This window comes from Setaria italica, chromosome V (assembly GCF_000263155.2).
Source record: "Setaria italica strain Yugu1 chromosome V, Setaria_italica_v2.0, whole genome shotgun sequence".
NCBI lineage: Eukaryota > Viridiplantae > Streptophyta > Magnoliopsida > Poales > Poaceae > Setaria > Setaria italica.
In genome coordinates, this window is record NC_028454.1 from 39,599,124 (window position 1) to 39,620,680 (window position 21,557).

Consider the following 21,557-nt stretch of genomic DNA (forward strand, 5'->3'; position numbering starts at 1 on the left):
CAAACACCATGTTCTTATCGGATTAGCTTGCATTTACAAGAGAGCTTTCAGAATGATAAATAAACAATGCAATGCAATAGCTCTCTTTTGGGTTGTGTAAATTCTGTTAAATCCTCATATTTTGTTATACTTCGATTTGAGCTCTACGATAGACGGGACAACTCCACTTCTAGTCGTGCAACAGAAAATGCGATCAAGCCAACAATTAGGTAGTATTGCCTCTGCGTTGCTTGCTGATCTCCAAATACAGGTCAAGAAACTACAGTTCAAACGTGCAAATTTGGCAGCACCGCAGAATAAAGAACAATGAATGAAGACATGGCCCATTGAATTGAACCATACAGAATCCAATTCCTCATATATATCAAAGTTACTCTTACAGCATATCCTACTTCTGTTTGCCCGACAATTTAACAAAGAGATCTAGTAGCTCTTGCAGAGGGCTAAGAATACAGGCAAGTATTTTAGGATTCAAGAAGAGCTGTCCAACCGCCAGTTTCCAAGTGTTTTAGTTTCCATTTTACCGCCAGTTGCAGTACTTCACTTTTTCTCCCTTTGTCAATCATTCATATCATCTGAAGTTTGAAGAATGAGGGTAAGCAAAAATTAATAGGTCAACACAACAGAAAAGGGTTGTGGGCACATTATTACCTCACCGCTTCCTTTGTGCTCGCCACTTATAAACAGGCTGTGATGTTGGATTCACTGTCTCATCTTCACGGAGTTTCCTCTTGTGTCCAGGTTTCTGCCAAGTATTAGATAAGTCGTGAAGAGTGAAACAGTACAAATATTTCTGCACATTCTAAATAAGTAGCAAACAACATTTCACCATCACAAGCTGCCTGTAAATTGACCCAAAGTAGTTGGTTTATAGATCCCAAAATAGGCTAGTTTAGGCAAACAGCTGCCAAAGCCCAAAATATGAAAGAGACCAACTGATTGACTGGAGTTCAAATTTTATTTTACTTGTAAAGACAGAATATGAAATTTATTCAACAGAGCACAAAAGTACATACAGCAACAACCATTGCCATGTTAAGATGGAAAAAAGCCAAATTCCAACTGACATTCATTGCGTTGTTTTTGTTCCCTTTGATCTAGCAGAGTGAGCAACTAGATTTTTTGGTCTATTCATGGTAACTTGAGGCTGCCAGTGACTTGAAAACAAAGCCCATATGATAGTGAAAGTTCCTTTCAGAAACATGCTGGAAAATGGAGCTAAGACTAAAACTAGTAACCTAGTAGCAAATCATTCAGCCAGCCTCTACAGAATTATCATTTCTTTCCCAAGCGAGTTGAGCGACTGAGTGAGCAACTTAGATCATAATACGCCAATAGCATTTTGTCAGACTTGTGGCTACCACCAACTAAAGGAAGGTTACATTCTACTGATACTAAAGAATTTTAGTTCCAAATTGACTGGTAGCATCAACCCGGTCACATATTGTTTCAATTAAACCCTTAAAAAGTAAAACCCAAGCAAACTAAAAATTCAAAATATAACTGATGCAATACCTTCAATTCTTTTTGCAAGGCCATGTCTCCATACAATTTCTCAAGCTTTTGAAGCCTCTGCTTCCTCTCATCTAACTCCCTGTATGAAGAAGCTGTTTTCCTAGAGGGGTGAGGGGAAAAGGCAAGTATTAGACAAGAGCAGATAAGTCTACCATGTAGCCGTCAATGAAATAAACTGCACAATATCATAATCCCATGTCACATATAGAATATGACAACTGATTAGTTTACTGGTTAAATGGACACAAATATGAATAAGACGGACTAAAAAGTGAAAAATGACTCTCCATAAGCATGATGCAAGTAAGTGCAGCTATAAAGGTAACAGTGTAACACATATGCCCTATTAAAAAGAGAAGTGTGTATTACTTCTTTATACGAGAAGGGATGTTGTCAAAACTAGGCATGTTGCTGCTTTCTCCTATCCTGGATCGTATTTCTTTGGCTTCTTCTCTGATACAAAAGAGCAAGCCATCTCAATACTGACACAAGCTTAAATAGCAGACAATTCCAAAATGGTAAGCAAAACGAACACATTAATTATACCTGTCTTCAGCAAAATAAACATGCTTGTTTGGACGCTTGGTATCCAATTCATGAAGTGTTGAGCTTAACTTCTCGATTTTCTATGAAGTGGTCCCATCCAAATTAAAACAGAATACAGCTTCAGCGACAAGAACAAAACTGTAGTTATTTGCAATGAATACTATAGAAGTCATCACAAACCTTTTTTTCACTTTGAATACTCTGAAAGATATATCCCATATCTTTATTTTTCAACAATAGAAGTTCCTCTTCGGTATACTTATTATCTTCAGGCCTAACAAAACGTACAGCAAAGTCAAAATTGAAACATAGGTCCAGACCAAACCTTTACAATAGTGAGTCTGACCGAGGGCAGAGGGACTGCATTGTACATACTTTGGCCTATGAACTCCACCAACAGTCCTATTGTTGATCATCTTAAAGTAGAACTCATCTGGATTCCTGAATGCTGCCTTCTCCCTCAGTTTCTGCAATCAATCACAAACAACAGGCACCTTAGATGATGACAGTTACAGCATCTTAACCATGAACTACCATAAGTACAGTAGAGAGTAGACTAAAGCTGCAGATATTTAAACAGCTAATAACATGCTAAAGGTATCTAAACCTGATACAACACGCAAATTCTCCACTTCCTAAGCACTAGACACAAGCATAAAAAGAAGCAATACCGCGATAATTTTCTCCTTGCGGTGGTAAGCTGTCGCCCGGACGACATAGTCCTTGTGCTTCTCAAGAATCCCAAACTTCTTCCTCGCCTCCCTGCAAAACCCCACCCAGACCCCCAATTCAGCTCCCAAATTTCGACGGACGGCGGCGCCATGCCGCTCAAATTCGAATTACAAAATAGGGAGCATCTGCGGGCGGAGAAACTTACGGCTGTGCACGCTCCTTGTGAGCCCGCCGCGGAATCGCGTTCCGCAGCGACGACATCTTCCTCTCTCTCCTGTTGCTTCCGATGGAGCACGAGGGATCGGCGGAGGAGAGGATTTGGGAGAAGAGCTGCCGGGGAGGAATCAGCCGCAGCCGAGCTAGGGTTCGGGGGGTTTGGCTTTGGGTTACGGTCTGAACCGGCCCATTAAAGGCCCATTTGTATGTCTATTGGTCCTTTTTACACTGCGCGAGCCGTTCGTTCAATTCACAAATCTCGATGTGTCCATGGTTTAATGGAATTTTCTATTCCTTTCAAAAAACCACAAAAAAAGTCTTCCAATAAAATGACAGTTCAGTTTGGTGACGAAATAAATCATAGCCGCAACTGAATTATCTGCATAAATACACGCACAAAAAATGGCCGATGAAACTGTATGCGTGTATTATCCTTCTCTCTGCGCTCTGCTTCTCGGTTACAAATTAAAATTCTGACAGGAAACGAATCTGTCATGTTGCTGATGCTGCTCCTATTTGCATTCCTGATCAAATAATATTTTACAACCAATTTTCAAAGCTGCAACTCCAAAATGCTGCAGTCGATTCGCAACATCTCTATTCTAACCATCTCAGACGGACAATTGGCTGGGAAGTGACGGATTCAGCTCAGGAGACCAGATCCCCACTGGCTCATCTGCCGTTCTAGGCTCCCAGCTCGAGTCTCAGGCTTCAGAATGGAAAGATCTCCTGTTGAGGCTGCAGTATTTTTACCCCTGCCACTGGCGGTGTTGTTGGTCAGCAACTCGGCATCAATACCATGGCGAACATCCTCATACTGCTTTCGGCTGAACCTGTTCGAAGTCAAACACCTCAAACATCAAGCGCCGCACGTCAGGTTTGCCATACACACAGTATGCAAGCCCGTGTAACGCTTGCTGGACAGAGGTTGTTGAAGGATTCCTGAGACGTCGGTTGTGTTCAAATTTCTCTTGCACCGATTCCCCATAGATAACGTAGTGGTGCAGGTGCTTGTCCCGCAGGTATCGTCCGCAATACTTGTTCATCAACATCCTCCTATGCTTCTCCGCCAACCACCTGCCTGGTGCATCTAGATGCTTCATGAGCAGCCTCTCAGCCAGCACAAGATCCTGGCAACAAAGATGCTCAGATCTTCAGTATGACGTTGGCCCATTGGACAGCGGTAAGATGCTGCAAACATTATAAGAAGACGCAACATACCTGAATCTTCTGGCCAACATATTCGAGTCGCTCAAAACAGAATCTTGGATGCTCAAACTTATGTTTTGACGGGTGCAAAAAGCAGAGCTGCAAGAAAACAAGTCACCATGATGGTATCACTTCTCATATTGCAAAATTAGTGTAAACAACACATATTAAATAATTAAATTTTGACATAATTCTTCCTTGCAAATGAAATCTAAACATAGCTCTCTTAGTTACTAGGTACTACAGAGCTTATCTGTGAACTGAGCTGTGGCACTAGAATTCGTAATTTCTCTCTTGAAAACAACACACTAATTGAAGTGGCCAGGCAGGTTTCTCTATTCTATTTTATGAACAGAATATGGAGAACCATTTGTTTACTACAGTCTACAGAACAGCAACATCTTCCACTCGATGCTCAAGAATTATCAGCCTTTTGATTTCCTTTTCTGATTTATGGTTCATGTTAATTGTTGCAGGAAACAGAGTTTGCAGACATGCTTTGCACATAGTCAAAGGAACGTGAAAGGAATGACACAAGGGAAGAAAAAAAATATGGACTAGGAACATCAAATTACCTGTAGACCAAGTCCAAGCTCTATATTCCTTGCTTCTGTGATTTCAGGAATTCTGTCATTCATGGGCAAGGGATATCCTAGGGTGTTCATGACCTTGGGTCTACTGTCAAAATCCCAAATGTTTCCTCTGAAACGATGCATGCCTGGTGGCACACAAGCTCGGAAAAGCCTCGGATGAGCGAAAAGGGCATCTGGTGGTGGCTGCATGAAATTTAACAATTCAGAACAAAGTAAAGGGTGATGATAAGGAACCAACAATTGTAAGAGCCATTACCCTGTAGGCAGCAACATCCTGCCATGTGAGTTGTCTCTTTTCAAACTCCACTGAGACATAATCAACATCTTCTAGTTGGCGCCTCAATTTTGGCTGACAGCTCTCATCATCAGGGTCCATCCCAAATGCCTCAAAAAGGACTCGATAGACTTCGGGCATCCCAAAGCACAAATATATAGCCCCAAATAATGCCCAGAATACAGCCCTGAGACACAAATAGACATTTTAATAAAATGTACTCAAACAAGCAACGCAGATTGCTGTAAGAAATCCTAAACTCATAAAGAATGTGCAATACAATACATGGAATCAGCGTGAAGATGTGAAGATAAGACTATGAGCTCCATATTCTCATGGTACTCCGTTTTCTATAGTGGAAAGAGTACATAGCAATACACTATAAGGGATGGAATATAGCAAATAGTGTATTAGTACTATAACATTTAGGCATGCATAGAGACAGCTCCACCATGAAGGCTGCAGACATAGTATTGGACAGGTAACACTGAATTATACAGTGACACAGAGGGGAAATGACTAATCCTTTTCATCCTCCTGTTCATGCTACCATGCTTCAAAGCTAACAAAATACATTCAGAAAGTCGATTACCAATTTGTAAAGAGGTTAACAAGACATAAAGCACTGACAAGATACAGCTATCAGGATATTGTTTTCACTAATTTTGAAGATGCACGACTGTATTTTTTAAGTGGGTGTAGCTAAGCCCAATCTCACTCAAATCTTTACCACTAATACTGTTGTCTCCTGTAAATCGCAATGTAACTACTCAGAAAAAATATGGCTGCTTCATCATGCACACACCGACCAGTAACAAATCAAATTATCTTAGCTTATGGTCAGATACAAGATTCCAATTTCTATGCTTCCAGTAGCACATTTTCAGCATAACAAAGAAACCCATACTTTCAGTAAATGGATAAGAAGACAGAACACTCACTTGGATGGCGGCTCCCGGTCCTTGCGTATCATCTTATCCAAATCATCATAAGGGAACACCAAGTTGTGCAGGCTGGCCGCCTTGAGCCATTTGGGCAACACCTTCTTCCCAATCAGAGCGAACACCCGCTCCCTCATCGGCCCGGGTGATTCCCTCGGGTACCTCTGCAAGAAGAACTCACAGAACGCGAGCTCCAGGACGTACTGGCCCAGGAACCAGAGCCTGGAGTGGCCGTTCCGGACGTGCCGCGTCCGCGTGCGCTCGCAGGAGGGGTCCAGATGCTGGAACGCGAGGTAGAGCAGCACATCGAAATGACGGGCGGGGCAGTCATCACCTTCGCCGAGCGTCTCCGAGGGCGCGAGCGGGTACCCGAGCGCCTGCTTGGCCTCGAGGAGGTACTCGTCCATCCAGGTCCTGTCGGCGGTGGAGAGCGGCGCGGAGGGGAGGCATGAGGAGAGCAGCGGGAGCGCCTTGAGTGACAACTGCGGGCTGCTGAGGAAACGCCGGGTGAGGCGCTCGTCGTCGAGCGGAGGCTTGAGGATGAACCGGCGCGGCGGGTGCTTCTTCTTGGGGGATACGGCCTTCTTCCGCTGCGCGAGCTCCCGGAGGAGGCGGCTAGGGCTGTTCGCCGGCTCCGAAGGGGGCACCGGCGGCGGCGGAGGGGTCTGGTCGGCCGCGACGGCGAGGACGCGGACGCGAAATCGGCGGTTCGAGCTGGGGAGAGAGAGGGGGAGTGGCGTGAGGGTGAGGACTTGGAACGCCATGGCGGGTGGCGCCATTGGTGGTGGCGACCGGCGACCGCGAGCTCCGGCTGGGGTTTTGCGGGGGAATTGGGGCTGGGGAAGAGGAGGAAGAGGATAAGCGGAGGAGAAATACGAGCTGTCCGTTTTGCGATCGATGGCTGTGATGGCTTGGATCAGGGAGCGCTCTGGGAAAAAATATCTCGAGCTAGCCTTCGAAATGACGTGGCAAAGCACACCACTGCTGCAGTGTGCTGGCAAAGGAGAGTGCGCATCTGGGCCGTCCATCCCAGGACCAACGGACCTTTCCGCCGTATATCTGCGGCCCAAATTACACACCGTAAACGGATCGTGGATAATAATTCATTTCAGCCCAATAGTTAGCCTCCCTGGGCCCCAGCTGCACCCGTGGGCTGAGCCCTTTGCGGCCGCCGCACTCCTCCCCGTCTTCCCCATTCCACCACCAGCAGTTCGCCACCGCCACCGCCGATCCACCGGGCGGCGTCCGTCCATGGCGAACCCAAGGAGAGCTATCGCGCTGCACATCCAGACCCAACCGCCGCCTCTCCCCACCACCACCCCACTGCCGCCGCACTCCTCCCTGGGGTCGTCGCTGCTGCATTTCCTGAAGCGGCCGGCGTCCTTCCCGTTCCTCCTTTCCCTCTTCGTCCTCCTCACCTGGCTCTCGCTCCGCTTCCACCGCCCCTCCCCGCCCCCGTCGCTCGGAGGCCGCCCCGCCGTCGTGCACGAACCCCAGGCCAACCTCGTCCGCTTCCCCGCCGAGCTTCACCCCACCCCCATCGCCCGCGACGGGCGCGGGTGGCTGCTCGACCCCGTCGCCGCAGCCCGCGACGCCGGCCTTCCAGGTGAGCTCCCCCTCGACTGAAGCCCCCTTGCTCCTGTGTTTTTTTGTTTGGAGGTGCGCTCCAGTGTGTGTTACAGTCTGAGGACAGCGATTAGATTGGTGATGAGGCAAATCGCCTCCTGCTGATTTGGTAACGAGTGATGGATAATGTGATTGAATGCAGTAAATTGGATTACAATTGAAGTCGATCTGACTGGATTATAATTGGAATAGATACCACTTTTCTGCAAAACGAGTTCATGTTTATTCTTTGGTATTTAGTGGTGAAAGGAAGAACTGATTTCTGATCATGAGGCTATTGAAACTTGCAGCTAACAGAGATATCATGTGTGGTTTTGAACCTTCCGGAGCCTCTTTGCTATGTCGCTCATAAAACAAGGATATTGGCAGTACACTATTCAGCTTTTGAACTTGTATTTTGAGAGAGCACATGAAATCAATTGCTGAACCTTAGTTTTAGACTTCTAGCATGGTTTTTGGCTGCTATAATGCCATCGAATCCCATTCGTTTTTTGGATCCTATAATGCCATCAAATCCCATTCTAATTGCATTGCGCTGATATCCAAATTTCAAATCAGTTGGATTGCCTATGGATGTCCTAACTCAGTTGTAGGCATGGTCCTAACTGAAGGGATTTTTATGTCAGTTGCCATACTGTCCACATGGTACACTGTGTTCCGTATAGATGTTCTGGAGACTGCCTTGAACCCTTTCCATCTCATCAATTTTATACTAGTTATTGAGAATATAATGTGCACATTATTGGACCCAACGGATATGTGAGTTGCTTATTTGACATGCAACTAATTAGAAACATTTACTCAGAATTAAATATATCTGTTTGCTTTGCCCTCAAGTGCCCTATTTGTCCTATTGAATACTGGTTTGCATCCTTTAGACCTAAGTGAGGAAGTGAAGAAAAAGAGAAATTATGCCGTAAAGATTTAGTAACCAGAACTTGATTGTTTTAGCTAACCAAGTTGAAGAACATTTTTCTATACAACGTATTTTCTTCTGTTTCATTTATGCTTTCCTCATATTAGTTTGTGCTATCTCTTGATGTCATTTTTTTGGCCAAGCGGAGGGCCATCAAATGCGCTAATATTGTTTGTTACTGCTTACTACTGTGTCAAACTTGAGACTTTTCTCCCGTGCATGATTGGTAGTCAGAACAATTTCCTTGTATAAACCGACAACATCCATCACTCCAAAAAGCTTAGCTCATAATCTTGGAGGCAACTATGTTCAGCTCAACTTGACTTCTGTTAAATGCTTATTCTGAATATTTCTATTGATTATCTTAGAGATTTCGTTGAAGTTAAACGTAGATATCAATCTTCCACAAGTGTAGAAAAAGTGTGGAACCAAATTCCCTTAGGATAGTTGAGGCATCAATCAATTAAAGAACTTGTGGAGCCTTTTCATTTTGGAAAGCCACTATGACTATCCATGTATTGGAATTTAGAAAATTCACTTAATGTTCATCCAGTAGCTGCGGAGGTCCGTTTTTTTCTTCATGATTATCATGGGCGAATGCATATTTAATTTCAGCGAAAGACCTGTCTACTCACTTAATAGTTATGCTGTTTATGATCACATGGAATGTGCTTAAAGGAGCATATATGTGAATAAAACATAGATAATTTTGTTGAATCCTTTGATAGACACTATTGATGTCAATTTTTAGGTGGTGCATTTGCTTGTTTATCGCTGCACGTAGGACAGATCCAGCCAGGTGGTTTGCGTGGCAATCATCGTCACCATACGTGCAATGAGACATTCGTCATCTGGGGTGCAAAGACAAAATTCAGGGTAATGATCTTCCCCTTTTGCAATTCCTGAGAATTGTATGTCTTCCAGTTTTGAATGTTTGTTTCCCATAATCAACAGTTAGAAAATGCTGACGTAAAAGATAAGGGATATGGAGAGGCCATAATTGCAGCTGACGAGGTCGGCATTGTTGCAAGTACAAGATCGACTGCGCATGCCTTGATCAATATGGATGTGCAACCTACCTTCTTCATCGGATGTCAGGATACACTGATAAATCCTAACAGCTCAAATACTGACTACAAGGTCTGGAAAGATCTATGACACACACATTGTTTGTATAATCCAATGGTGAGCAATTGTCTGTCCAGATATGATGGGTAGAAAGTAGAAACGGAAAGCAACTTGGTGGAAAAAATCATTTTGGTACAATCATAGTTCATTCTACGGTCAGATATTCATGTATAGTTGCTGGGACGAAAGCAGTTGGCTATTTGTTCTTTTGGCTATCATGGCATTCGTTTCGGTAGCAAGGGTTATTTTTATAACTTTTTTACTCTGCTGAGTATGATCCCCCGGTATCTCATTATGATCAGCTTTCTTAAATGGTGGTTGCTAACTTTCTGTTTGGAGATTCACTGGAAAATAGACAGTCTCTTCGAGGTTCAGTTTGGCTGCTACTTGAGCTACATTTATTCCTTTTCAGTTTTCAGCTGTCATTGAGTAGATAGTAATAGTATGCAGGGTAAAGATGTGTAATAGCCTTTTGTGATCACAAAGGACAAGGATGCTCGTGCTGCTGGCATGAATCTGTGATGTGATTTCGTTGATGAATCAATGATTGTGCGCTGTTTGCCCTGCTCAATATGCATCGTGGCTTTCGAAAATCGTCATCATCTTTTCATCTTGCTTAATTTGTGCGCATAAAAAATATTATGAGTTATATGGTAGTGGCATCTTGCATGGCCCTAAATTTAGCTTGAGGCTGTTGTTTTGCAAAAAAATAACATTTTTCTCTCACCTCGCGCTCTCTCTCTTCATATCACCAAATGTCCTACGTGGTATTGTATAAGACCAAGCACACTTGTCCTAGAATACAAATATTCTCAAGCAATATGCAGCTTAGGATATAATTTCTTTGTTTTGAGGGGATAATAAAGAAAAAGTCCTTGGATGGAAGAAATATTTTTTTAGTAGAGTGGAAGGTGAAGAACCAGATTCTGCCACCACGGCCCACAGACTACAGTTGAATACCCAATCGTCTACTGCTGCTAGGTTGGGCCCTTCTTCCGAATAAAACCCCAGCTTGCGCACGCCAGTAGCCATTAACGCGCGCCCGTAGCCTCCTTCCCTGCTTCTGCTTCCCTCGTCCTCTCGAAGCTTCATCGCCATGGCGGACCAGCTCAGCGACGACCAGATTGCAGAGTTCAAGGAGGCCTTCAGCCTCTTCGACAAGGATGGCGACGGTATCAATCTCCTCCCCTCTCCCTGCTCTCCGATCCTTTACTTTCCCTGACTTACCTCTCGCGGCCACACCGATCGAGCTATTTTTTTTATCGCCTGATCCAGCCCACTCCTCGTCCTCCTATAGTCCTATTGGTTTCCATCCGATGGGGCGCTGGCCGGCTATGGCTGTTTCATGCTAGAGCTATTATGCGCCTCGGGCTTAGGATTAGTGTCCAAAGCTCTTGTTTTATCTAGTTCAGTGTTCTTGATGCACGGGTGCTAGGTATAGCGATCAGACCACGAAATCAAATAGCGGATTGGCTAGTAATCACGGTAAAGATCAATACGTGGAAGTGAGGACGATCGATCGTATTGCATTTTTTTTCATTTTTGTTAGTCATACTGATTTTTTAACAGTATTCTGCTAATGGTGAATGCCATGCTTTTCATCTAAGGTAAAGTGGTAAACAGATTCTTTTAGAACTTAGTCGGGTTTTTTACTCGAACCTGGAGAGATATGCTCTAAGAGCATTTCCAGCAGATCTAAGAGCTTTCTAAGTTCGTCGAGATACGATCTTAGTTGTCAGCAGCTACGCGGTGTTGAATAGCTGTATAGGGAAGCAATAAGGTTTACTTTGTTACTTGATCCGTGGAACCAGATTCTGATTCTCTCATATCACGAACAGGAAAAAAGGTTGAAGAATAAAGTGATGTTGGAAGAGAATTGGAACCTAACATGAACAGGCGAGCCATGTTGGCGTACAATAGAACGTACAACACTTGTAGTTAATTGATGGTAGAACAGTGGACTAGTCATCAATGTATTCTTAAGTATATTCTGACTATCCAAAAATGCTCCCACTGCTATTTACTTCAATATGCAATGTTAGTTCCTTTTTTAGATTACTCAAAGGTTTATGGTGTAATCTCAAACAAAGTTGAACTTTGAAGCCCGGGATGTGTTTTTCTGTTGTCGGCAATCCATCGATTCTTTTTTTCTTCTTTACTGAAAGTGCCTACGGAATGCATATGTAGTGTTCAATACACATATGTTCCTTTTTAAGAACATTTTATCTAGATCTGTGATAATCTGGTCAACAATTTATAGCACATAAAATGAGATCAGTTAGTTTAATTTGGGTGTGTGATAAAACATGGACAATACCATATCCTCCGTGTTGTCATGATGGGATAAGATGCAATTAACTCTTAATCAAATTGTTGCATACTAGTAGCAATTAATTATCATGTTGCCTGGTTGATGGAAACGGCCTATTCTGCGTGACTATGCTGAGCGTTTCTTTCGTTTTGAGTCTGAATTGTGCTACTAGCAATAGACTGCTAAGATCACTGAAAGGTAGGATCAGAATTGTGGTTAGGAGCGAAACGGTGGTTTAGTTGTTTTAAAGCGGCTAAGGGGTTTAGCGGCAGCACTATAAAATAGCTAATAGTGGAGCTAATCGGGTTATAGCAGACTATAGCGGCTAAATTGTACATAAGTGCAAATAGCTGCACCCTACCTTGAAGAGCTATAGCAGACGATAGTGGAACTATAGCGGGAGATTTAAAACTTTTTACTGAAGAACAATATTCCATTTCCCTGTCGCCTTCATTTTCATTTACTGTACTTTGCTTTGGGTAATAATGCCTCAATTTAATCTCATCTCTTTGTAATGGCTAATGAGCTCGGTCGTGGCCTAATATATTTAACTTGGCGGCAGGCTGCATCACCACCAAGGAGCTTGGAGCGGTGATGCGTTCCCTGGGTCAGAACCCGACGGAGGCGGAGCTGCAGGACATGATCACGGAGGTGGACTCCGACGGCAACGGCACCGTGGACTTCCCGGAGTTCCTGGGGCTGATGGCGCGAAAGATGAGGGACAGCGACTCGGAGGAGGAGCTCAGGGAGGCGTTCCGCGTGTTCGACAAGGACCAGAACGGCTTCATCTCGGCGGCGGAGCTCCGGCACGTGATGGCCAACCTCGGGGAGAGGCTGGCCGACGCGGAGGTCGACGAGATGGTCCGCGAGGCCGACGGCGACGGCGACGGGAGCATCAACTACGACGAGTTCGTCAAGGTCATGATGGCCAAGTGAGTGAACTGAAATTTAACGTAACCCTCTGAAAAGTATCCTTTTTTTTTCCCACGTACTCTCTGAGGAAACAGATGGAGCTGTTGCCTGATGGGATGATGAGATCTCTACGCAGACGGAGGAGCAAGAGGACGGAGGAGAAGCCGGTGCGCGGCGGCAAGAAGAAGCCGGGGACGTCCGACGCCGGCAAGCGCCCCCAGAAATGCGTCATCCTGTGAAACGCAGCCTCGATCGCCTTCTTCGCGCGTCTCGTGTTCCATGTCCCGTTCAACCGCTCGAAGCTGGACTGCGCTGCAGGTGAATGCAGCTGCTGTGTAACGTATCAGACGATCCGCAGTGTATAATGCTCGCTCCAGAGAAATAACACTCCGAGACTGCAACCTCGGCGTTGCAACTTGCATTGGTGTGACTTGTGAGGCGACCAGGTCGTGCTCGTGCAATGGATGGTTGGCTTGTTGCGGGCCGGTGCACCGGGCAACCCCCCGGTCCCCGGCCAAAGTCATGCCCCGTCTGCAGCAGCTATACATCAGCTAAAAAACAGGATGAAAACACGTGCGCGGGTCTAAACTAAATTTCAGGTTCAGTTCCTAGTATAAACACGTTCGCGGCTTGGCATGACCAAGTCAAACGACAATTTTAGCACTCTGTCTAAACTGAATTAGGGGCCTTCGATGGCTGCAGCCTGCAGGAACAACGGCAGATTACAAAAATTGCATTTTCACAAACAAATGAAGGGCCGGTATACTCTCGATGAAAAAGAGTGCATTTCACGTTCTCGATTTTTTTTAAAAAAAATTTCTGCACAACAGCTTCGAAACATATATAACATATAGCAACACAGAGACCGACCATGATTAAGAACGAAAAATTGAGCCCATGGGTAACTTTGCCCACTTGAAACGGCCCAGACGAATCCCAACCCTCGAACCGGACCACGCGCAATCTGGACCGTTACCCTGACTCGTCCAGTCGGGCCCCAGTCGAACGTAACACGCACGAACCGTATCGCCTTCGTGTTCTCGGCCCCGCCCGCCCGTCTCGTAGGTCTCGGCTTGGGCCGGAAGAAAGAAAGGGGACGCACTTACTCACGCCCCTCTCTCATCGATCTCGTCTTCCCCAAACCCATCCCAAGCCGCCGAGCTCAGCGAACCCCCCGCCGCTCCACCTTGCTCGCCGGCCGGTCCAGATCCAGGTAATTGCTCCTCCCTCCCTTTGCCCATCGGCGTACCCGCCGCCCCATCCCCGCTCCACTGGCGGGTGGCGGAGAGATCCACCCCGTCGCTTTAGTCGATCCGTGCTTTCGTCGGTTAGGGTACCCTAGTTTGGTCGCACTGGTTCCCCGTTTAGTTCTTCACTGCGGAATTTACCCCTTCCTTTGTGGTGAGCCCTGGAATCCCGATATGTTTCACCCAACACACCGGATTTAGGGTTTGCGGATTTGTTTATGGAGTGGCGTGACTACTGAATACGGATATATGTTTGTAGTACGATTTTTTTTTCGACGAAACATTGCGCCTCCTCGCATCAAATCGACCGCTGTGTGCTGTAACTAATCCTCTGGGGTTTTGTGTTACAGGAGTGATCTGTACTAGCAGTGTTGAGGTGACACAAACAAGTCGACAATGAGCAGCATAGGCACAGGTTACGATCTGTCAGTTACCACCTTCTCTCCGGATGGCCGTGTCTTCCAGGTCGAGTACGCCACCAAGGCTGTCGACAACAGCGGGTTCGATTCCACCTCCCATTCTGTTTTGTTTCACTTGTTCCCTTTTGCTATGTGATCTTACGGTGATGCCCTGATATTTGTCAATAGGACTGTTGTTGGAATCAAGTGCAAAGATGGCATTGTCCTGGTAAGATTGGGCTTTTTGAGTTTTACTCTGTTCAGCTTTTAATCTGGTGAGCCCCTCTTGTGTCTTGACTGGATTGCGATTTTGTGTTTGGTCCTTTAGGGTGTTGAGAAGCTGGTAACTTCAAAGATGATGCTGGAGGGGTCCAACCAGAGGATCCATTCAGTGCACCGGCACTCTGGCTTGGTAATGCATTTACTTGACTACAATTTGATAGTGGTTTTGACGTAAAAATTAAAGCCAAGATGAATGAATATAGGAGCAAGATTGCATTTCTGATTTGGCCTTCTGACATGCACTATTAACGACTGAATATAGGAGCAAGACTGTAAATGCATGCTCTATTATCTTTTTTCCTATACAACTAATTGTTGATGTAAAGCAGTAAAGATGTTTTTCTATTGAGATTTTTCTTGCAGTGATGCCTTTCCTATTGTTGCAAAGGTTCATGAACTAGCTATTTTTATCAAGTGTGCGTTGTAATCACGGACTACTTTATTGTCATTTGCAGTCTGTTGCTGGTTTGGCAGCAGATGGCAGGCAAATTGTTTCAAGGGCCAAATCAGAAGCTGCCAGCTACGAAAAGTAAGCACTTAGTCCTTTTAGACAATTAGACCATATGAGCATCTTTATAAGACTATGTTCTAAAACTGTAATGCACCAGGGTCTATGGGGAACCCATTTCTGTGAAGGAATTGGCAGATCGTGTGGCAAGTTATGTTCATCTTTGCACGCTGTACTGGTGGCTGAGGTAATATATTCAACAGTAGTGGCCCATGATTACTGGAGTTTTCATTACTTGTGTTTTTCAATACATTTTCTGGCAATCCTAACTTGGTTTCTGTTGTGTCAGGCCTTTTGGTTGTGGTGTTATTCTTGGAGGTTATGATAGGGATGGGCCACAGCTGTACATGATAGAGCCCTCAGGAGTCTCCTACGTAAGTTGTTACTGTATTACATTAAGAGTTGTATCAATGCAAGTGCAAAGGCTCATCATCTTAGGTTTTACATGAATTATGTGTTCCATCAGTTGTGCATTCATGTTCAGTAGATGAACTTGTTTTTAGTACCATTAAATATTAGGAGTCTTGTGAATTTGAAATACATGATGTTTATTGACTTTACAAACTTGAACAGAAATACTTCGGTGCTGCATTGGGGAAGGGTAGACAGGCTGCAAAAACGTAAGTTTTTTCAGTTACTTTGTTTCATTACCAATGCTCTCTTTGTTTCTTCTTCTATCGCAATCAATTGCCGGTACATAAAACATAGCCAATAAATATTTATTGCCTTGTAGTATAAAACCACATATTATAACCTAGCTTACTGAGAAGGAAAGGACATGAGAAAGGAGTGGCATCCAAATATCATCTTAACATTCAATAGTAACTGTTTGATAGCTACAATGTTTGTGCTGCTTTATGAATGGGACCATTGAACCAATCTTAGCGTATTGATATAATAGTTAGTATACCATTACATTTGTCAAATGATCTTTCCTGCGTATGCTTCCTTTTTATTGTCATTGGTAGTTCACCAGAAATGCTACAGGCAGCATTCTTGTACATAATTGGAGCTCAAATTTTATGTACATCTACCCTTATTTCCAATAAAATATTGACTTCTAAAATAATCTGATCGAGATAACTATTGACTTTAGCTTTTGTGTTCCACAATCTTTGTTGCATTTACTGATAAATTACCTCTGGAATTTTTCTTGTAACTCTGTTCCAACTTCTTTTATTAAGCATATGGATCTTAGAATTATTCTAAACCCAAGTGTTTAATTATTGTCTGCAGTGAGATAGAGAAGTTGAAGCTTTCAGAGCTTACCTGCCGGGAAGGCATTGTTGAAGTTGCAAAGATGTACGTCTGAGTTTCTTTCCCATAATAGTGCAATTTTGCCACTTCACAAATTGTTAGTTTTATTTTTTCCTTGCATGTTATTGTCTATAGCTTTGCTGTAATTTGTTTTGATTTGGTTTAATTGGCTTCATTCTCGTTCCACATTCCTCCATGTCATTCTAGATTTTCTATATTTATACAATGCCTGGCAGGGTGTACCCAGTTATCCATGTTTAGTCATTAGGAACTTCCGTGGGTGCATTCCCTTTATACTATACCTTTTGAGATTAAAAGTTTGCTGGTAGGACTGTTATCGCTAGAGAACTGCTTATGAATATCGTGATTGCACTGTATTATTACTGTGATAATACTGCAAACTATTCTCATAGACAATCTTAAAAGCCACTTTTGTTGCAGTAGAGGTGTTGTTTACAACTAATGTATGGTGATGATAGTGAAAACAAGTTAGGTGTGGGTGTTTTAACTTCGATATTTAAAGATATTGCCAAATTTCTTGTATATTTTCCTGCTTATTTGATGCCAATGAACCTGAAAATGCTACTGCTGTTCAAGATTTGTATCCTCACAGTTTGCCCAATGCAGAATTTATGGAGTGCATGACGAAGCAAAGGACAAAGCTTTCGAGTTGGAGTTGAGCTGGGTCTGTGACGAATCAAACCGCCAGCATCAGAAGGTACTGGGATATTCACCTGAAAAATGGCCTCTGTTCATCCTTCTGTGTGAATTTGAAGCTAAACTTGTTTGCTCACCTGTGGTACAGGTACCAAATGATCTGTTGGAGCAGGCCAAGGCTGCTGCTCAGGCAGCTCTGGAGGAAATGGATGCTGACTAAGAAACACCGACCATAGTCTGAACTTATTTCATCTTCTGGTGCTGTTGAAATCTTTGATCCCTTTGGGGTGACAGACTGGACATGGCCAATTTGTCGGATTTTATTTCAGTGTCCTGTAAACTTCATACGTACTTAATGGAACTATGCTTTCGTGGAAGTTTGAAGCTCTACAGCGAATGATATCCGAGCAGTGGCATTTGCATTCTGGTGAAATCAAGGCACTTGCGTTCTTCAGGAATTTGCCCATAGACAATACTTGTTTTCTTCACTTAGCACCACGCCGTCTCTTCAACCTGGATGAGTTGCTTCTGCTGTACTTTTGGTCGCACCAGGGCAAATGCGCATATGTCTTCCAACTGTTTTCTTGATGTTATAACCACTCCTTTCCTATAATCCTATTTGCCATACGGTTAGCAGACTTTTTTTTGGGGGGGGTAATGTGATCACAAAGCTCGCACCAGGCCTAGATTTGAATAATCAAAGGAAGATTTAGGAAATCCTTGAGAAGAAAGCCAAAGCGAAGAAAGCACGACTAAAGAAAGGTATCGCTTGCCGGTGCATGGTAAAGTAATTCCCATCGCTTTCTCTTCCAGAGGAGGCAATCTACCTCAATTCCTCAGCTGGCAACTTCCAGAATGACAGATGGAAATTATCCTTAACACCATAAAAAACACTTCAAAAATCACAACGTCTCCAAGTTATGTATTTTTTTTTTACAAAAAATGGAAATCTACAAATATATCTTCACGTTGCAATTCGCGTGCCTTAATTAACTCGGCGGAAACGAGCGACCAAAATTCGGCAAATGCTATTCTTGGGCAAGGCGAAACGGGACAAGAGCAGGCGGCCAACCCAACGCCAACGCGGTCCAGCCAAGTCCAAGCCAACCCACCCCACCCACCACCACGCCGAGTCGCCGACCGACCGGCCGACGCGTCGCCAACGCCCAACGGGAACTTCCCAACCCGCCGACGGGTTCCACCGCGCCCGCAATCCCACCCCTTTTCCCCACCGCCGCGGCCGCGTCCTCCCGCACCCCGGAGACCGCCGTGACTCCCGCCCCGCCCCTCGCCGGCGACCATCGGCCGCCGGCGACGCCCGGCATGCCGCCCTCACGCCTCGTCCACCTCATCCTCCTCGCCACGCTCTCGCTCCTCCTCGCGCAAACCCTAGCCTCCTCCTCCCCGGCGCCCGCCGCGGCGACGGCGGCGGGGGCGGCTGCGGAGCCCGGGGACCCCTGCGCCGCGGCGGACGCGGACGGCGACGTCGCGCTGTGCCCCGTGCGGTGCTTCCGCCCGGACCCGGTCTGCGGCGCCGACGGGGTCACGTACTGGTGCGGCTGCCCCGAGGCGGCCTGCGCGGGGGCCCGCGTCGCGCGGCGCGGCTACTGCGAGGTCGGCGCCGGCTCCGCGCCCGTCTCCGGCCAGGCGCTGCTGCTCGTCCACATCGTCTGGCTCTTCGTCCTCGGCGCCGCCGTCCTCCTCGGCTTCCTCTGACGCGCGCGCGCGCCCCCCACCGCCCCTCCCGTTCCCCCGCAGTCGTGCTCCCCTCTCCGGATGTAAGGCTGCTCATTCTTTTCCCCGATTTTTTGCTGGTTGGTGCCTTCTTGCTGTGCTGTCGAGCGCTGAGGAATGGTCGTGTGACGATTTCGTCGTAATTTTCGGAGGATTCGGCTAGAGTGGTAACCCAATTCTTTCGTAGATCTGTTGGATTTGTCTGTGCTCTAGGCTTCGGAGCAGAGCTGTGATGATTGGTTGTGAGATGTTGTAGGTTCAGATCATGTAAACAGTTGTAAATTCCGCTCTAACATTTCCGTTGATCAGGTTGCTTTTGTCCAGAAATTTGAGATTGGTGGTAAATTCGATTTGTATGGTTCGACATTAAGTACATATATGAATTCAGGTTGACATCTGAGAGCTGCTCAAGCCACTAAATCAAATGAATTGTTGGTAAATTTGATTCGTAGTATGGCTCAACGTACGTGTATGGTGATTGACACCTGAGACCTGCTTAAGGTTTCATCAAAGGAATTTGAAACCTTCTGCTACTATTCCGTTGTTCGCACGGCAATCATCTTGTTTCATATAGAAGGACAATGTTTTCCTGCTAGCCGTTGATCTTACAGGAAATGAAGCTGCATCTTCCGTTTCCTTCGTGTCGGAACTTTGGTCCAAATTTCCCTTCTTTCACAACAATACGAGATGTGAACGACGAGCTGCGTGTCCTGTACTCCTGTGAAGATGGCTTGAGACTTGATAGCTTTTTTTTCCTGTTCTTCACATTCGATAACATTCATGCATTTAGGCCTGGTTTTGGTGTACTCTGCATTCAACCATTTGACTGGCACACTGCTTTTGCAGTTGCTTCATTGTTCTTACGGAACTATCGTATTTCAATTGGAGCCTCGCCATAAAAGCGCTCGCCCTTTCTCGATTTGCTTCAGAGAAAACTATTGCACAACAGAGCAAGCAAAATCTACCATCTAGCTTTATAGTTACAGATTTAGTCGTTATTAACTGTTTGTTTATCCATCAATCAGCAATTTTATACAGTGGCATTCATGCAACACAGATATTACACCTCCAATTCTTGTGTGCCAATTCATACGAGAGTTGAGAAAAATAGTTCATTTTACCATTCAAAATCCGGCATTGACAGAAAATTAATTCATTTTTCACTTCAATCAACACGTATCAGTCCATTTTTCACTCCAATTCACACATCTTGCACTTCAAAACGATCCATTATTATTATGTTATACACCGAAATTCACAGTTCACGGATCGCAGAGTCCGAGACTGTCTGGAAGGAACGGAGGCACTCCGAACACAAAGCTGTTAACCCACCGACTAACCCGCACCATCTAGTAGCTACTACCCTACTATCACTACGCAGACTCCAACCATCCACGGATCCACTCGCCACGCCACCCACGGCGATCAAGTGAAGACCCTGGCGGCGCCGGCGGTCGTGGTCGCCGGGATGTCCACCTCACGGATCTCGGTCTTGAGTCCCTTACCGGCGGCGTTCGCCAGCGGGTGGATTCCGTGCTCCAGCCCGCTCATGTACGCCCGGTTCTCCCTCTCCTTCTGGAACGACACGCCGAACTTCTTCTCCACACCTGCACGCCGTTCCAACAAGCAGCCGATCAGAAACACACACAAAAAAGGCCACCAAACAAAACAACAAGCTACGAGAGCTCGCGTACAGTCAGCCAGGTCCTGCCGGAGCTGCCCCTCTCGCGTGAGCGCCATCATGATCTGCGGGAGCCCGAGCGGGAGCGCGTCGCCGCGGTCCACCTGCCAGAAGTGGACGGTCTTGCCGTAGGTCCTGCACACCTTCTCCAGGTCCCGGCGCTCCACCACCCCGGGCACGCCCGGCATGAAGAGCACCCCGCCCTTCACCTCGAACTCGTGGGTGTGCCACAGCGGCTTCTCGGTGTCGGGCAGCGTCAGGAACACCGGCTCCGAGACGATGTACTCCACGCCGATGAGCCGCGCGCCGGCGCCGGGCCCGTCGAAGACGAGGCACTGGCGGACGTCCTCGTTGAGGTGCGCGCAGAAGTGGTGCGCCTCCACCTGCCGGGACATGTCGTCGGCGTAGAAGTGGAACGCACACAGGTGTTGGTGGATCTGATTCACCGGCGCGAACCCCTGGATCGTGCCCGTCGCCGTCTCCAGCAGCGCCGTCCCAACCTCCGTCGGCTTGCCGGGAACCTCCACGTCGTGGCACGATTCCGCCATCGGAGCTCTCTCTTCCTCCTCCCCTGCTTTCCTCTTCCTCGACGAGACAGTTGCGCGTTGAGCTGTTGTTAAAAGGGGGTGAGCTGGGCTCATGCAGCTGCACACGTGTGACTCTGGAAGAGATACGTGTCTGCGGGGATCCATCTGGTGCGGTCGTAGGTGTTGAGATCGGCCGTGGCCACGTTGTGTTGCGGAGACTGCTGACTGCTGAGCATGCAGCTGAGGAAGCGGAGGGAAGGGGCGGTGCCTGGCCGGCTGGCCCCTGTCATCAGAGTTTTTTTGGTTTGAAAACATGGACCCTCTCCGATGAAGCGTTCAGCAATTAGGCTCAACGATCTGAGAAGCAATTAGCCTCCGGTAGTCCATTTCCTAGAGTTCGCGACAGC

General features: G+C 46.1%; 7 protein-coding genes across 7 annotated transcripts; 4 read left to right on the forward strand and 3 right to left on the reverse strand.

Annotated features, from left to right (window-relative positions):
* Positions 1 to 297: 297 nt before the first annotated feature.
* LOC101774496 (probable U3 small nucleolar RNA-associated protein 11) lies at positions 298 to 3,126 on the reverse strand. Its single transcript, XM_004970252.3, has 9 exons — positions 2,939 to 3,126; positions 2,733 to 2,823; positions 2,437 to 2,528; positions 2,242 to 2,335; positions 2,062 to 2,141; positions 1,885 to 1,968; positions 1,516 to 1,615; positions 652 to 745; positions 298 to 575 (listed from the first exon to the last, which is right to left on the reverse strand). The coding sequence occupies exons 1-8, from the start codon at positions 2,992 to 2,994 to the stop codon at positions 653 to 655; spliced, it is 690 nt and encodes a 229-aa protein (XP_004970309.1). The 5' UTR covers positions 2,995 to 3,126; the 3' UTR covers positions 298 to 575; position 652.
* Positions 3,127 to 3,310: 184 nt separating this feature from the next.
* LOC101774090 (ribonuclease III domain-containing protein RNC1, chloroplastic) lies at positions 3,311 to 6,745 on the reverse strand. Its single transcript, XM_004970251.4, has 5 exons — positions 5,967 to 6,745; positions 5,008 to 5,212; positions 4,734 to 4,934; positions 4,171 to 4,257; positions 3,311 to 4,079 (listed from the first exon to the last, which is right to left on the reverse strand). Exons 1-5 carry the CDS (start codon positions 6,743 to 6,745, stop codon positions 3,762 to 3,764), a joined length of 1,590 nt encoding a protein of 529 aa, XP_004970308.1. The 3' UTR covers positions 3,311 to 3,761.
* A 372-nt stretch (positions 6,746 to 7,117) lies between these two features.
* LOC101774892 lies at positions 7,118 to 10,207 on the forward strand. Its single transcript, XM_004970253.4, has 3 exons — positions 7,118 to 7,572; positions 9,260 to 9,384; positions 9,463 to 10,207. The coding sequence occupies exons 1-3, from the start codon at positions 7,218 to 7,220 to the stop codon at positions 9,664 to 9,666; spliced, it is 684 nt and encodes a 227-aa protein (XP_004970310.1). The 5' UTR covers positions 7,118 to 7,217; the 3' UTR covers positions 9,667 to 10,207.
* Positions 10,208 to 10,647: 440 nt separating this feature from the next.
* Positions 10,648 to 13,289, forward strand: LOC101775710 (calmodulin-3). Its single transcript, XM_004970255.3, has 3 exons — positions 10,648 to 10,808; positions 12,510 to 12,879; positions 12,996 to 13,289. Exons 1-3 carry the CDS (start codon positions 10,733 to 10,735, stop codon positions 13,096 to 13,098), a joined length of 549 nt encoding a protein of 182 aa, XP_004970312.1. The 5' UTR covers positions 10,648 to 10,732; the 3' UTR covers positions 13,099 to 13,289.
* A 611-nt stretch (positions 13,290 to 13,900) lies between these two features.
* Positions 13,901 to 17,605, forward strand: LOC101775302 (proteasome subunit alpha type-3). The gene is made up of 11 exons (XM_004970254.3): positions 13,901 to 14,072; positions 14,457 to 14,606; positions 14,694 to 14,733; positions 14,833 to 14,916; positions 15,242 to 15,315; positions 15,395 to 15,481; positions 15,584 to 15,668; positions 15,868 to 15,914; positions 16,531 to 16,596; positions 17,179 to 17,269; positions 17,357 to 17,605. Exons 2-11 carry the CDS (start codon positions 14,503 to 14,505, stop codon positions 17,426 to 17,428), a joined length of 750 nt encoding a protein of 249 aa, XP_004970311.1. The 5' UTR covers positions 13,901 to 14,072; positions 14,457 to 14,502; the 3' UTR covers positions 17,429 to 17,605.
* Positions 17,606 to 18,270: 665 nt separating this feature from the next.
* LOC101763963 lies at positions 18,271 to 19,362 on the forward strand. The gene has a single exon (XM_014805257.2). It carries the CDS (start codon positions 18,532 to 18,534, stop codon positions 18,922 to 18,924), a length of 393 nt encoding a protein of 130 aa, XP_014660743.1. The 5' UTR covers positions 18,271 to 18,531; the 3' UTR covers positions 18,925 to 19,362.
* A 790-nt stretch (positions 19,363 to 20,152) lies between these two features.
* LOC101776375 (oil body-associated protein 1A) lies at positions 20,153 to 21,204 on the reverse strand. Its single transcript, XM_004970257.2, has 2 exons — positions 20,637 to 21,204; positions 20,153 to 20,549 (listed from the first exon to the last, which is right to left on the reverse strand). The coding sequence occupies exons 1-2, from the start codon at positions 21,169 to 21,171 to the stop codon at positions 20,368 to 20,370; spliced, it is 717 nt and encodes a 238-aa protein (XP_004970314.1). The 5' UTR covers positions 21,172 to 21,204; the 3' UTR covers positions 20,153 to 20,367.
* Between the last annotated feature and the right edge of the window lie 353 nt (positions 21,205 to 21,557).

Coding starts and splice junctions, on each gene's coding strand:
- LOC101775302 (XM_004970254.3), top strand. CDS start 14,503: ATGAGCAGCATAGGCACAGGTTACGATCTGTCAGTTACCACCTTCTCT. Junction 14,734..14,832: donor GCAAAGATGGCATTGTCCTG/GTAAGATTGGGC, acceptor TTGGTCCTTTAG/GGTGTTGAGAAGCTGGTAAC. Junction 15,669..15,867: donor AGCCCTCAGGAGTCTCCTAC/GTAAGTTGTTAC, acceptor AAACTTGAACAG/AAATACTTCGGTGCTGCATT.
- LOC101775710 (XM_004970255.3), top strand. CDS start 10,733: ATGGCGGACCAGCTCAGCGACGACCAGATTGCAGAGTTCAAGGAGGCC. Junction 10,809..12,509: donor CTTCGACAAGGATGGCGACG/GTATCAATCTCC, acceptor ACTTGGCGGCAG/GCTGCATCACCACCAAGGAG. Junction 12,880..12,995: donor GTCAAGGTCATGATGGCCAA/GTGAGTGAACTG, acceptor ATCTCTACGCAG/ACGGAGGAGCAAGAGGACGG.
- LOC101774090 (XM_004970251.4), bottom strand. CDS start 6,745: ATGGCGCCACCCGCCATGGCGTTCCAAGTCCTCACCCTCACGCCACTC. Junction 5,213..5,966: donor GACCGGGAGCCGCCATCCAA/GTGAGTGTTCTG, acceptor TTTGTGTCTCAG/GGCTGTATTCTGGGCATTAT. Junction 4,258..4,733: donor AGCTTGGACTTGGTCTACAG/GTAATTTGATGT, acceptor GTTTTCTTGCAG/CTCTGCTTTTTGCACCCGTC.
- LOC101763963 (XM_014805257.2), top strand. CDS start 18,532: ATGCCGCCCTCACGCCTCGTCCACCTCATCCTCCTCGCCACGCTCTCG.
- LOC101774892 (XM_004970253.4), top strand. CDS start 7,218: ATGGCGAACCCAAGGAGAGCTATCGCGCTGCACATCCAGACCCAACCG. Junction 7,573..9,259: donor CCGCGACGCCGGCCTTCCAG/GTGAGCTCCCCC, acceptor GTCAATTTTTAG/GTGGTGCATTTGCTTGTTTA. Junction 9,385..9,462: donor GTGCAAAGACAAAATTCAGG/GTAATGATCTTC, acceptor CATAATCAACAG/TTAGAAAATGCTGACGTAAA.
- LOC101776375 (XM_004970257.2), bottom strand. CDS start 21,171: ATGGCGGAATCGTGCCACGACGTGGAGGTTCCCGGCAAGCCGACGGAG. Junction 20,550..20,636: donor CCGGCAGGACCTGGCTGACT/GTACGCGAGCTC, acceptor AACGGCGTGCAG/GTGTGGAGAAGAAGTTCGGC.
- LOC101774496 (XM_004970252.3), bottom strand. CDS start 2,994: ATGTCGTCGCTGCGGAACGCGATTCCGCGGCGGGCTCACAAGGAGCGT. Junction 2,336..2,436: donor GGTGGAGTTCATAGGCCAAA/GTATGTACAATG, acceptor ACGTTTTGTTAG/GCCTGAAGATAATAAGTATA. Junction 1,969..2,061: donor GTTTATTTTGCTGAAGACAG/GTATAATTAATG, acceptor CTTTTGTATCAG/AGAAGAAGCCAAAGAAATAC.